The sequence below is a fragment of the Carcharhinus amblyrhynchos genome, chromosome 15, assembly GCF_965287045.1.
Source record: "Carcharhinus amblyrhynchos chromosome 15, sCarAmb.v2.hapA, whole genome shotgun sequence".
Lineage (NCBI taxonomy): Eukaryota > Metazoa > Chordata > Chondrichthyes > Carcharhiniformes > Carcharhinidae > Carcharhinus > Carcharhinus amblyrhynchos.
Window position 1 is genome coordinate 68,853,475 of NC_137338.1, and position 15,622 is coordinate 68,869,096.

The 15,622-nt window shown below is 42.0% G+C and overlaps 1 protein-coding gene across 4 annotated transcripts in view; it reads left to right on the forward strand.

Moving 5' to 3' along the window:
• Positions 1-15,622, forward strand: part of dgkh (diacylglycerol kinase, eta) — a 522,666-nt gene that overhangs the window by 396,858 nt on the left and 110,186 nt on the right. For all 4 annotated transcript variants that reach the window (XM_080204138.1, XM_080204137.1, XM_080204139.1 and 1 more), the window contains 2 exons: positions 1,934-2,073; positions 15,142-15,226. In XM_080204138.1, coding sequence (XP_080060264.1) covers positions 1,934-2,073; positions 15,142-15,226 — 225 coding nt within the window. The remainder of the gene's footprint in view (positions 1-1,933; positions 2,074-15,141; positions 15,227-15,622) is intronic.

The window sequence follows — 15,622 nt, forward strand, 5'->3', positions numbered from 1 at the left end:
TGCAAACTTCGACACCCTTCCTCACAATCTACCACACCTCCGACTTTGGTGTCATCAGCAAACTTACTAATCCACCCAACTATACCCTCATCCAGATCATTAATAAAGATTACAAACAGCAGTGGCCCCAAAACAGATCCCTGAGGCACACCACTCGTAACCGAACTCCATGATGAATAATTACCATCAACCACCACCCTCTGTCTCCTATCTGCTAACCAATTCCTGATCCAAGTACCTAAATTACCACCAATCCCATACATCTGCATTTTCTGCAGAAGCATACCATGGTGAACCTTATCAAACGCCTTACTAAAATCCATATATACCACATCTACTGCCTTACCCCTATCCACCTCTTTGGTCACCTTCTCAAAGAACTCAATAAGGTTAGTAAGGCACGACCTTCCCGCTACAAAACCATGCTGACTATCTCTACATCCTTGTAAATCTCCTCTGCACCCTCTCAATAGCTTCCACATCCTTCTTGTAGTGAGGCGACCAGATCTGCGCACAGTACTCCAAGTGGAGTCTGACAAGGGTCTTATAAAGTTGCAGCATTACCTCCTGACTCAGAAACTCAATCCCTCGATTAATGAAGGCTAGTACACCATACCCCTTCTTGACCACATCCTCCACCTGCGAGGCCGATTTAAGAGTCCTATGGATCCAGACCCCAAGGTCCTTCTGCTCCTCAACACTGCTAAGAGTCCTACCCTTGATATTGTACTCCTTCATGCCATTGGACCTGCCAAAAAGATAAAATATGCAATATGGTTACTCACTCGATTTGAGAAATTTTAAAACTCATTCAAAAAAATTCACTCAAGGTTGGTTAAATGCGAGTTATCTTTCCTGAAATTATACTATGTTTTATCAAGGTAGCCTCACCAAATCTTCATCTATTAGATTTCACAAAAGTAATCTGAAATATTTCCCAAGAAATATTTAACTGATCAAAGACTGCAGATATATCTCTCGATCATTTTGTTAAATTGTGTGTTTATATTGGCCACGTCCAATCTCATTTGAATTTCGTAAATTTACAGGAATGTCACTTGAACCTGCTTTGGTCTTCATTTAGTTTAAAATGCAAGCTCTCAGAGGAGGCACTTAGCCAAATTTAAGAGCTGTTTATAACCATACCATCCTTTGTTATTTGCTTACTTGTATTCTTCAGCTCTTCTGCCACCATTGATAGAAATGTTATTTTACTTGTTTGTTATTTTCCTCTTCCTGGGATAATGTAGACATAAATGAGCACTTAATAATTCCAGCTTTTCATCTGAAAATGAACGTAAAATATCTCTATCCTTTTTCTGCACAAAGCTTTGACAAACCTTCTGTGCTATGAGCAGCCTTAACTCCAATGTTTTACTTGGCTTTGTTTTTGATTTCAAAGGCTTGACTTTATATGTGACCTAATCCTCCTATTTATTGAATTCCTTCTACTGCCTCTTCCTAACATCCATCTTTATGTCCCTACTTAATAATCTTAACCTCTTTAGACCTGTTAAATGACTTGAATAAATTAATTTTGATTGCAGCCTCAGCCATAATTCCTTAATGTCCATTATTTTTCATAATGCTAGTACTCCAGTTAATCTATTTGAAAGCAATTGAATTCTTCCTCATTGTTGGTCTTTTAAAATCCAGCATTTCATCTTGCTGTACTTTTTGCACACTGCTGCAAGCGTTGCAGTTTAGCAATCATTTTCAGAGTAACGTTGGTGAGTGCTTGAGAGGACGTTTTCTTGGCTAGATACGATATGCATGGGACAATCCAAGAAAGATAGAGAAGAAAATATATAACCAAGGTTTTGTCTGCAAAAGAAGAGCAAATTGAAAAGAGATTTTTTAAAAGAAAATGTATGCAGTTGTTCAGGGAATTAGTTGTCATAGCTGCTAATGTCCAGATCATGCTACTTTACAGTGCCAGCTTGGAGTCCTGCCACTGGGAACAGGAAATGACCTGGCACGCGTCCTCGGCTGGGGTGGCTCATGTGATGATGATACGCAACTTCCGCAGATTCTGGAAAAATTGGAACGGGCCAGTACCAAAATGTTGGACAGGTAAGTTCAGGTGTGATTGGTGATAAGGACCTCAAGAACAAAGCAAGAAAGGGTGTGGTGCTAGGATCTCAGTGCAAGATGTGGTGCTCAGGATCTGAAAAGAGATTAGTGGTGGGAATCTATCAGGGTATGTAGGGGTGGTATCTAATGAGCAGATGGCAGTATTTGATTGCGATGCTGCTAAATGGCAAGATTTAGAGATGCATGTGTTTATAAATGCAGTATCTATTGCTCACCAAATCCAGAGGGTAAATTGAAACTTGGTATTTTTAAATGGAACTATCTTCAAGTTAATCTTGGCCTTTGAGCCTGTTGTTTATGATTGTGTTTGAACCTCTCAGTCTATAATAACTGCCTCATCTTTATTATCTGTGTTTTGGGTGCACTTCATGTTCGAGTTCAGCATTTTTCTGCGTAGAGTGATAATTACAGAATCAAACATAATGAACTCCTCAGAACCAGAGTTTGTGTCACAAGTTAAATATATACTTTTGAGTAGGACATTGAAGAAGACTTGAGTGCAATGAGAGGTGCTGATTTTTACAGTGAGCACATAATGCTGAGGTTGCCAAATAATCAGATGAAAATAGGATAAACTTGACAACTGAGTGCTCTGTATTTTCTGGCAAGAGTGCATCTGAGGAACTGAGCACAAATGACGGAGTTCACAAGTAGGAAGTGGGTCTTTTATTGATTTATTTAAGATGACAGTTCAAACTTGTCAGGTGCAATCTTTGTAATATGTGGCTTCAAGTCAGATCTATCAAGCTCTTTTTGTTATTTCTAGCAATCCATTAGAAAGGCAAAAAAAGACTTCCATCTGGATAGTTTCATAACCTTGAGATGTCTCAAAGCACTTTACAATCAGCGAAGTACTTCTAAAGTATGTGTTAATGTTGTGCTGTCCAGGAAATGCTGCAACAAATTTCCACACAATAAGGTCCCATTTCCAGCAATGAAATCATGACTAGATAATCTATTACGAATTGATAACCCTTCACTACTAATTCTCAAACCGGAGGAAATTGTCTGTTCCCCATTCAAACTGTCAAATGTATTGCTACATTTAAAACCTCCACCGCTTTGCCTGCATGCTTTCAGCTTGGCGATGATGTCAGGAAGCACTTTGCCACTCAAAGGGGAGTGGAAATCTTAAACCCTCTCTCCATAGAATTGTTGAGACTGAGAAATGTTTGCAAATTTCAGAACTGGTACTGATGGAGTTTTGTGCAGTATTATGGGATGAAGGTGGATAAATATAGAAACTAGAAGCAGGAATAGGCTATTTGAGCCTGTTCTATCATTCAATATGGCTGATCCTCGATCTGCCATATTCCTGCTTGCTCCCTATACCCGTTGATGCCATTAAAATCTAAAAAACTATCTTTTTATTGAATATATTCAGTGACTTAGCCTTCACAGTCTTCTGTGATAGAGATTTCCACAAGTTCATTAGCCATTGAGTGAAGAAATTTCCTCTGGTTTGAGAATTAGTGGTGAAGGGTTATCAATTCATAATAAATTATCTAGTGGTGAAATAGGTCTGCTGAGCTAAATAGATTCTATGTTCCTCTCAAGCACTCTAGCAACAAATGAGCAGGGAATGGGAAGTGAAAGAGCTATTATTAACCTGCTGTTACTGTTTTGGAATAGTCAAGCTGGTGTGTTTAGCAGTGGCAGACGTGGTCACCATTGGCCAGTGGTAGGTCCCATCGCTATCAACAGGGTTCTTGTTGTTTGCACCCCTGCTGCTGAGGAACCCGTCGCCATAAGTGGGACCAGAAGATTCCTCTGGCAGGAACAGGAGGAAAATTCATCCTAATTTGATCATTATTACCTGCATTATTGCCTTGTACTTTTCCTTTAATTTTCTAGATCTTCTCCCATGTGAATCCCCTCTCCCCTATTTAGTTTTTGAGCTTGTCCTGATGATCCTAAAGTGAAAAGCTTCAGAAACATGTCTCTCTTTTCAGAAATATTTATTTTTGACATTAAAAACAATGTATATTTCATCCAATACATTAAACCTATAGACTATAATGAATTAACTACAACATTTCACATTGAAATTCTTGAAATGACTTTGACTATCAAACAATTCATCCCGATAGCCTGGTTGTATAATATCATCATCTGGATCTTCCTCATCTTCATTATTCTTTGGTAGGTATCTTCATCATCATTCTTGCACAAATAATCATCTTTGGTATTGTTGGATACTGTGTTGGATATTCCACATTTTAGAAATGATCTTGTGCCAAGTCCCAGTCTATTTATTTTTGGGAGACACTAAACTCTTGAACTTCTCAGTAAATGTTGTAACTTTCTGTTTAAATTGAGTTACATACATGTTATTCTTTCGTGAAGGCACCTTGGTAGATCATGTGGTCTGCATTGGTCTTGCTATTTGGCAGAGGGAAAATCTAAAGGTTCCTTATTTGTACATTTAAATTAATGAACCATAGTAATTGCCATTATGTAATAAATAATCACAATGTAGTTTAACACTGGAAACTTGGAGTTTATTTTCACACATTGTGCATCAAAAGTTCAGTTTTTTAGGCTCAACATCTTAGGGTCAACTTTTCCATGCATGTTTATTGCTCATCCCTAACTACTCTTAAACTGTAAGTAGTCTTACAACACCAGGTTAAAGTCTAACAGGTTTATTTGGTGGCACGAGCTTTTGGAGCGCTGACCCTTCATCAGGTGAGTACAAGATTTGTTTCACAAACAGGGCATATATAGACATAAACTCAATTACAAGATAATGGGTGGAATGTGAGTCTTAACAAGCAATCAAGTCCTTACAGGTGCAGACAATGTGAGTGGAGAGAGGGTTAAGCACAGGTAAAAGTTGTGAATTGTCTCTAGCCAGGACAGTTAGTGAGATTTTGCAAGCCCAGGCAAGACGTGGATGTTACAGATAGTGTGACATGAACCCAAGATCCCGGTTGAGGCCACCCTCATGTATTTGGAACTTGGCTATCAGTTTCTGCTCAGCGATTCTGTGTTGTCATGTGTTGTAAAGGAGAGTACTTATCGGAAAATCAGAGGCTGAATGCCTTGACTGCTGAAGTGTTCCCCAACAGGAAGGGAACACTCCTGCCTGGTGATTGTGGAGCGGTGTCCATTCATCCATTGTCGTGTCTGCGTGGTCTCCCCAATGTACCATGCCTCGGGACATCCTTTCCTGTAGCGTATCAGGTAGACAATGTTGGCCAAGTCGCAAAAGTATGTACCGTGGACCTGGTAGATGGTGTTCTCATGTGAGATGATGGCATGTCTTGAAGAGGTTGTTGTGGCAGGGTTGTGTGGTATCGTGGTCACTATTCTCCTGAGGCTGGGTAGTTTGTTGCGTACAATGGTCTGTTTGGGGTTGCACAGTTGTTTGAAAGCAAGTAGTGAGGGTGCGTGGATGGTCTTGGTGAGATGTTCGTCTTCAGTGGTGACATGTTGAAGCCTCTAGAGAAGATGTCATAGCTTCTTTGCTCTGGGGAAGTACTGAACGACGAAGGATGCCATGTCCATTGTTTGTCTTTGAGGAGGTCCGTGCAGTTTTTCACCGTGGCGTGAGAGAACTGTCAATCGATGGGTTGAGTGCCAACATCTTGCAAGCTGTCTTTCAGCATCTGTAGGAATCTGTTGCGATTCTCCTATGAGCAGATCCTGTGTATAAAGAAGCCATTCCCTACGTAATGTGTTTAGAGTGAAAGCTGGAGAAGTGGAGCATCGTGAGGTTATCCACGGGCTTGCGGTACAGTGAAGGGCTGAGGTGACTGTCCTTGGAGATGCATGTGTCCAAGAATGTAACCGATTCCAGAGAGTAGTCTGAGGTGAGTCTGATGGGATGGAACATATTGATGTCATCATGCCATCATGTTGTTTCAGTGGTTCGCCTTGAGTCCAAAGGAAGAAAATGTCATCAACATATCTAGTGTTTTGCATCGGTTCAAGGTTCTGTAAGGTGAAGAAGTCTTATTCGAACCTGTGCACGAAGATGTTGGCATATTGAGGTGTGAATTTGGTCCCCATGTTTGTTCCACGTGTCTGGGTGAAGAACTGGTTGCTGAAGGTGCAGACATTGTCATCCAGGATGACGTGGATGAGTTGCAGAATTGCATCTGGAGATTGGCAGTTGTCAGTGTTGGGTACTGAGGCAGTTGCAGCAATGCCATTGTTGTGGGGGATGCTGGTGTAGAGTGCCAAGAGATCCATTGTGACAAGGAGTGTTCTTGGTTCAACTCTCCATGAGTGCTGTGTTTCTGTAAGAAGTCCATAGCGTCGCGACAGAAGCTAGGGGTTTTTTATACAATGCCCTCGGAGTTGAGGAGGAACTTCTTCACTCAAAGGGTGGTGAATCTCTGGAATTCTCTGCCCGTTGAAGTGGTGGAGGCTGCCTCGCTAAATATTTTTAAGACGCGGGTTGATGGGTTTTTGATAAGAGAGGGGATTAAGGGTTATGGGGAGAGGGCGGGAAAGTGGAACTGAGCCACGACAGATCAGCCATGATCTTATTGAATGGCGGGGCAGGCTCGAAGGGCTAGATGGCCTACTCCTGCTCCTATTTCTTATGTTCTTATGTTCTTATAGCCAGAGAGGTTCTTAAACTGAGTGGCTTGCGAGACTGTTTTACAGGGCGGTTAGTGTCAACCACATTGCTGTGGGTCTGGAGTCACATACAGGCCAGATCAGTTACAGATGGCAGATTTCCTTCCCTAAAGGACATTAGTGAACCAGATGGGTTTAATGACTATCAGCAGTACATGGTCACCATTACTGAGGCTAACTTTATATTCCTGATTTCTTAATTATTTGAATTTGAACAGTGGTTAGCACTGCTGTCTCACAGCACCAAGGACCTCGGTTCAATTCCAGTCTTGGGTGACTGTCTGTGTGGAGTTTGCACATTTTCCGCATATCTGTTTGAGTTTTCTCCGGGTGTTCCAGTTTCCTCCCACAGTGTCAAGATGTGCAGGTTAGATGAATTGGCCATGCTAAATTGCCCCAACTTGTGTAGGTTAGGGGGGTTAATGAGGTAAATGGGTGGGGGGGGAGCTGGGTAAAATGCTTTGTCAGGAGAATCAGTGCAGACTCGATGAGCCGAATGGCTCCTACTGCGCTGTAAGGGTTCTATGCTTCTATGAACTTAAATTCCACCAGCTGCCATGGTGGGATTTGAATCCATGCCCCACAGAGGAATAGCTTGGGCAATTTGATTACTCATCTCGTGGTATTACCATTATACCACTGTCTCTCCTATTGGTTATTTAAATTTACAGACACCAGACTAAAATATGGTAGTCATTTTGCAAATTTGAAATAAGTTAAAATAAATTGAAATTGGAAAGATGAGTGTTTTAAACCTGCATTTCCCATGATGCAATTCTGTTACTTCTCAGAAAAATGTATTGCCTCATATCTAATTAAAATCTATAACTTTTGATAAATTAATAATGGCAAGTTTGCAAACTCATTTTAACATGAAAGTTTGAATTGCTGAGAGCTCTGTTTGATGTCTGGCGCTGATGAGCATCTCTGTAGAGTTGATTCCCAGCAGCTATTTTGTACAAAGTGTTATTCTGAATCAATTTACCCAGTTTTCAGAAGAAAATTCATGACAAAGGCAAGATGCCACTGTACTGATGTAAATCGATTCATTGTAATGATGGACACAGTCACTTGGTTGAATGATGCTGATATACTGAAACAACACTAGAAATACTCCGGCATGTCTGACAGCGTCTGTGGAGTGAGGTTGATGTTTTGAGTATCACACGAAAAGCCGCACACTGATATACATGTGTGCAATGAACCTCTATCTAGCCTCATTTAATTTAAGGAAAAGCCAGATAGTTTTGGTTCACATGAGATGCAGTGAAATTGTAAACATGTTTATAAAGACTGGGTTTTTGGCTTCTCTGAGTGCCAAGGGGAAATCTTCCCACTTTCTTTTGCAGAAGTAGTAAGAGGCAGGAAACATCGGAGTTTTCAGTGTGTGAAGCACTTTAAAACTGGAGACTGCTGAGAAGGATGACACCTTGAAGGAGTGCATTTCCTGGTGCTAATCGGCAAGAGATAGCACAGGAGAGAACAGCAACAAGAAGAAATGATAGGAGAATCCATAGTTAGGAAGAACAGACAGACATTTCTAAAAACATCACCATGAATCCTGCATAGTGTATTCCCACTCTAAGTGTCAAACACAAAACAGAAAATATGCAAAACATTCAGCAGAAGGGTGGAAATGAGATAGAAGTTATGGACACATTGGTACCAATGGCATTGAGAGAAGGCAAGTATTGAGATTTTATGGCTCACTTTTTACTACCGGAAGGACATGGAGACTCTGGAGAGAGTGCAGAGGAGGTTTACCAGGATGTTGCCTGGTATGGAAGGGCTGGGTTATGAGGAAAGATTGAGCAAATTGGGGCTGTTTCCCCTTGAAAGACGGCGACTGAGGGGGGATCTAATAGAGGTATATAAGATTATGAAGGGTATATATAGAGTAAACTGAGGTAAGCTATTTCCTATGTTAGAGACACACAGTACGAGGGTGAGGGGGGAGAGGTATAACACAGACATTAGAGGCAGGGTTTTCACACAGAGGGTAGTGGGGGTATGGAATGCTCTGCCAAGTAAGGTGGTGAAGGCAGGCACGCTGGAGTTGTTTAAGAGTAACTTTGTCAGGCACATGAGTGGGTTGGACATGGGAGGATATAGGAGATTGTTTTAAATAAGGTTCATTAGCATTGGGACGTCCCTGGTAATGTAAAAGGATGTGGTATGATAATAATGTTTTTTCTCTTTTAATTCACAGGTTTTAAGTCGGTCCGCCTTGTCCAACAAGGGGCATACACGCGATGGGTTGTGCTTGGGCTGCTCTTGAATGTTCAAGAGTGGCCTAGTGCTTCATGTCGTTAGTGTGCTCTTAAACTGGACCAGATGCTGGGCAACACGACAGCTCAGTGACTATCACTGTTTGCTGTGCAGACACATGGATTTGGGCCAGTGTCTGTGGGAGTTTGCGCATTCTCCCTGTGTTTGTGTGGGTTTTCTCCGGGTGCTCCGGTTTCCTCCCACATCCCAAAGGTGTGCTATTCGGCTGATTGGAAGTAATAAATTGTCCCTAAATTAGTTTCCCTCAATGTAGATTGCCATAAAACAATAGATAAGGGTCATGGGTGGAGGGAGGGACTGGTAATGTTAAAATGGCGGCGCGGGCTCGTTGGGCTGAAGGGCCTGTTTCCCGGGCTGTTTTTGTTCTTTGTTCATCTTCAACAACCGTCCGCACATGTTAGGGGGAACCGACAGAAGCAAATCCGCATGTTCCCCAATGGAAACCATGGATGAACAGGGATACCCACTTCTTGCTGAAGTCCAGGTCTGACGTGTTCAAGTCAGACCTATACAAGAAGATCAGATATGATCTAAGGAGATCCATCAAAGATGCCAAAAGACAGTACCAGACAAAGCTAGAGTCCCAGGCTAGCCACACAGACCCCCACTAACTATGGCAAGGTCTGCAAGACATACCAGGCTATAAGATGAAGGCATGTAAAATGGCTGGCTCCAACACACCACTCCTTGATGAGCTCAATTTGTCCATTTTGAGCAAGAGGTCAGTGAGAGCATGCCCTCCACCCTGGAAACCCTGGACGAACCTGTATCTAGGGTCACCACTGCAGATGTCAGAGCATCTTTCTCAAGGGTCAACCCACAGAAAGCAACTGGCCCAGATGGGGTACCCGGATGAGCTCTCAGATCCTGCGCGGATCAGCCTGGCGTGGATATTCGCAGACATCTTCAACCTCACTTTACAACAAACTGAGGTCCCTATCTGCTTTAAAAAGAAGACCATTATTCCGGTACCTAAGAAAAACCAAGCAACGTGCCACAATGACTATCATTTGGTGGCTCTGACATCCATCATTTCAAAGTGCTTTGAAAGGCTCGTCATGGCATGAATCAATTCCAGCCTCCCGGACTACCTACATTCATTACAGTTTGCCTACTGCTACAACAGATTCACAGCAGACACCATCTCCCTGGCCTTGCACTCAACCCTGGAACACCTAGATAACAAAGACATCATGTCAGACTCCTATTTATTGACTACAGCTCAGCCTTCAACACCACTATTCCTATGAAACTCATCTCCAAATCTGCAGCCTGGGTCTCAACTCTTCTGTCTGTGACTGGATTCTGAAGTTCCTAACACACAGACCACAATGAGTAAAATAGGCAACAATACCTCCTCCACGGCCATCTTCAACACCGGTGCCCCACAAGGTTGTGTTCTCAGCCCCCTAATATACTCCTTACACACCCATAATTGTGTGGCCAAATACCCTCCAATTTGATTTTCAAGTTGGCTGACAACACCACCATAGTGGGACAGATCTCGAACAATGACGAGACAGAGTACAAGAATAAGAGAGAGAATTTGGTGAACTGATGCAGCGACAATAATCTCTCCCTCAATGTCATTAAAACAAAGGAGATTGTCATCAACTTCAGGAAGCGTAAAGGAGAACATACCTCTGTCTACATCAATGGGATGAAGTAGAAAGGGCTGAGTTCTTCAAGTTTTTAGGTGCTCAGCTCACCAACAACTTGTCCTGGTCTCCCCCATGCCAACACTATTGTTAAAAAAGCCCACCAACGCCTTTATTTTCTCAGAAGACTAAGGAAATTTGGCATGTCAGCTACGACTCTCACCAACTTTTACAGGTGCACCATAGAAACCATTTTTTCTGATTGTATTGCAGCTTGGCATGGCTTGCTCTGCCCAAGACCGCAAGAATCTACAAAAGGTCATGAATGTCGCCTAATCCATCACACAAATCAGCATCCCATCCATTGACTCTGTCTACACTTCCCGCTGCCTTAATAAATCAGCCAGCATAATTAAGGACCCCGTGCACCCTGGACATTCTCTCTTCCACCTTCTTCCTTCAGGAAAAAGACACAAATTCTGAGGCCACGTGCCAACTGACTCAAGAACAGCTTCTTCCCTGCTGCCATCAGACTTTTGAATGGACCTACTTTACATTAAGTTGATTTTTCTCTATACCCTAGCTATGACTGTAACACTACATTCTGCACTCTCTCCTTTCCTTTTCTATGAACGGTATGCTTTATCTGTAAGCGCAAGAAATAATTCTTTTCACTGTATACCAATACATGTGACAATAAATCAGCTCAATTCAAATGTTGTGGTGTTCTCTTTTGCTATCTGAAAGTGACAGCAGCTCGCAGTGGTGCACAGCAGGAGGTTTATTTTAACAATAAGTGCACAAGGGTTGCTTTTTCAGTTCAGATCATTTAATTACAAAATCTATTGTGTTGTCAATCTTTTGTACCAACAACGGTGGTCATCCTACTTCAGGAAGGATGAGGGAGAAGTAAATTTACCAGAATGGTTCCAGGGATGAGGGATTTCAGTTGCAAATTTAGGCTGGAGAAGCTGGGATTATTCTCCTGGAAAGAAAGGAGATTTGAAAGAGGTGTATAAGATTATGTCAGGTTAAATATGGTAGGCAGCACGGTGGCATAATGGTTAGCACTGCTGCCTCACAGTGCCAGGGACCCAGATTTGATTCCAGGCTTGGGTCACTCTGTGTGTTGAGTTTGCTCACTGCGGGGGGTTCCTAGGCTTGCCAGCGATTGTGCTGGTCACAAATGGGAGGCTGACGGTTCGTGGTCTCTGACAGAGACTTCTGGTTTCTCCAAGGTGGGAATACACCTTGCCACCTGAAATCTAATGATATTCACTCTGGTGGCCTCTGCACTGCACAGAGTGTGGGAGATTCTAGTGTGAACTCCCACTGAAAAAAAAGTGTGAATTACTCCAGTTTTCCTGCGAATTCAATGGTTAGAATTTCTTTGGGAGAATTCTGCCCAATATCTTGGGGTAAACTTGGTTAATATAAGAGATGGATTCCATCTAAACTGGCTTTAACGGGAAGGCAGCTTACACTGAAATACATAGAACTTACAGCAGATTTTAGATCCTTTGCCAGTTGTTTATGCTCCAGATGAACCTCTTTACATTAAACATCATCAAAACCTCTCAGCATAACCTTCTATTGCTTTCTCCCCTAACATCCATCTGTTCTATAGTCCTCAACCACTCCATGTGGTAGTGAGTTTTATATTCCTACCACACTTAAGGTGAAGAAATTACTCCTGAAGTTATGGCTTTTATCAAACTCACATTTGACTTCCTATGTGACTGTATCAAAGGTACAGGCTTTCTTGAGCTGTCTAGCCTTTCACACAGTTGACCACACAATCCTTTTCTTGCACCTGTCCACTGTTGTCCAGCTGGGTGGGACTGCTGTCACCAGGTTCTGTCAAATTGTAACCAGGCAATCATCTGCAATGGCTTATTTTCCCATTCTCACACCATTATCTTTGGAGTCCCCAAGGATCTATCCATGGCCCCCCTCCTATTTCTCATCTGCATGCTGTCCTTGGCAACATCACCCAGAAGCATAGTGTCGGTTTTCACATGTACGCTGTGCTCCTTGCAAGTATCTGATCAGAAAATCAAAAGGTACAAAATGGCAATGTTTGGGAACATGGACTTGGAATATTTGTCAAGCAAGGATGTTCTGGCAAGTATCTATCCCTCAGCCAAAATCGCTGAAACAAATGTTCTTGTTGCTATTTGTGGGAGCTTGCTGTGAGCAAATTGCTTGCCATGTTTCTACATTACCTCACTTCCAGAATACTTCTGTGGAAATAAAGCTTGTTGGAATGTACTGAAGTTGTGAAAGGTGCTTTTTAAATGCATATCTATTTTTAATTCTTCAATAATTCCACAGTCATGATAGAATTGGAATATCTCTAGTCATGGGAGTATGTAAAAGATATAAACCTAGATATACTGGTCCAGATCCTCTGGTTTCTAGATCGTAAGAGACATGACTTACCCCAGAAGCTGTGCTATGGGATTCCTCAGAGATCCCAACACACTGACTCTGTAGGAATTGCCCAGGAAGTTTGAACTTCCAGTGGGCAATTCCCTGCCTACTGTGACCCTCTGAATAAGTCTCCAACTCTCCATTTGAGTGTAAGAGTTCAGACAGTTCCAATTTGCCTGAATAGTTACCCAGGAACTGTTGGACAGAATTATTCTTTTCTAGTCAAGTAAGCCTACTTGCAACACTAATAAATAAACTTAATTCCAGGGGTAACTACAGAATTGAATCCCCTCTCCCTGACCACACTACCCCTCCACCCTGACCTTTTTTCTGACCCAACCTGCCCAATCACCTGATTTCCCAATTCCTCAAGTCATCGACCCCGCCCCCCTCATCTGACCTGACTAGACCACACCACACGACTTAATCCCTAACTTCCCCCCATCTCACACCTGACTCAACTGCCATCCTGACCCCTTCTCTTACATCTTTTTGCCATTTACCTCACCCACCCTACCCCCTTACACACCTACACATTCATCCAAGCGGTGTCTTTATCTGATCAGAGTTTGAAATAGAGTTTCCAATGCTGGCCAGAAGATCAGGACTGTATCAAAGTTTTGCATTTCACTTGATGTCTGGTGCACTTTAGTGTCACAACAACAAAGTGATATTGTGTTTTGACACGTTTTTAAAAATATAAACCATCTTTCAATCTTCAAGGTTCCTGCAACAGATGGCAGTTGAACTGTGAGTGACCTCAGGCTGTGTTTATTAAAATCAGCTGGTCTTTATTTCCTATAAGGCAAGGGCCTGATTAGGCAGCAGTTTCTGTGCATGGGGGCATCAAATCGAGTTGTAGATTTAGAAACATAGAAAATAGGTGCAGGAGTGGATCATTCGGCCCTTTGAGCCTGCACCATCATTCAGTATGATCATGGCTGATCATGCACTTTGAGTGTCCCATTCCTGCTTTCTCCCCATATCCCTTGATCCCTTTAGCCAAAAGGGGCATGCCCATCTCCCTCTTGAACATATAACAAACTAGCCTCAACAGCTCTCTATGGTAGAGAATTCCATAGGTTCACAACTCTGAGTGAAGAAGTTCTTCCTTATCTCAGTCCTGAATGGCTTACCCCTTATTCTTAGACTGTGATCCCCAATTCTGAACTTCTCCAACATCGGGAACATTCTTCCCGCATCTAGCCTGTCCAGTCCCATCAGGATTTTATATATTTCAGTGAGATCCCCTCTCATTCCTTTAAATTCCAATGAGTACAAGCCCAGTCAATCCAGTGTCTCTTCATGTATCAGTCTGGGAATCAGTTTGGTGAACCTTTGCTGGATACCCTCAATAGCAAAAATTAATCGCTAAGTACAAAATATGAAAGTCAATAAGTAATACTGAATCTCTATAGCCTTAATAGGAATTCTGTCTGCTGTGTTGGGTACCACATTATACGAAAAATATTGAGGCTGTAGAGAGGTTACAGTGCAGATTCATTGGGAAGCTACTTGGTATGAGGAAACAGGAATGCAGAATAAAGAATTGAGAGGTTCTTGTTAGGACAATTTAAATGATGGCAATGTCCTAAAAGTGTTAACGAAAGATGGGGCAGAGTAAACTGCAGCGGACAGTTTGAAGTAGCTAAGAATCGAGCATCAGGAATCATAGAGAGAAGAGTAAGATTTACAACAGAGACTAGAGAAATATCTTCTCACGTAGAGTTGCGAAGCACATTATCTCAAAATTCAAGATGGGATTGGATAGGTGGATGAAGGGATAATGGGGAAAGGATGGGCATGTAATGAATGTGGCATGTTTCCTTATTGTAAATTCTAAGTATTTCTATATGGCATAGCACTCCATAGACCTGCCAATTGTCAAACTCAGTGGGAGAAATGGCATGGAAGATGACTGCTACAAACATATTCTTGCTTAGTAATGGTTAATATATGTTGTACAATATTTGAAGCTGCTTAAGTCAAAATGTAATTTGTTTATACTGTTCCTTGGCAAGTAAAGATTGCAGAACTGAATGTTCGACCAGCTGATGGTTTGTATATTATTGTGCCTGTTCTGTTATATTGGTCGGCAGATGGTTATTAAATAAAAACTGCTTTTGTTTTTGCACAGATGGAGCATTATGACGTATGAAATAAAAATACCACCAAAACATGCCCTGGCAGTGACTCCAGAGGAGGATGCTGAGGAATCCCAAGTGAGTGTTTAGCATTGTGAAGTGCACACAAACTCGGAGTTACAGAACATCATTTTGTTCCCAGCCAGAATGTGAAAGAGTGAATCTGCTGAGGCTGGATTTCCATCCTCAAGCCTCACTCCATGGAAAGGGAGACCAGGAAGTCAGCCACTATAACTCACTGTTACAAAAATCAGGAGCACTATGAATCATACAGACCCACAAGGGGAATGTAGCTTAGGAAAATGTGGCCTAAGTATTTTTTTTAAAACGTTTAAAATTTTTATGGATAGCATTGCAAAGTGCAGATATATTTTCTAGTGAAGAATAATAATGTTGATGCATTTGGTATGTGCATTCTATTACAGACATTTTGGACACTAGCTTGGTGCTGTATGATGTGCAAGTATTAATCTG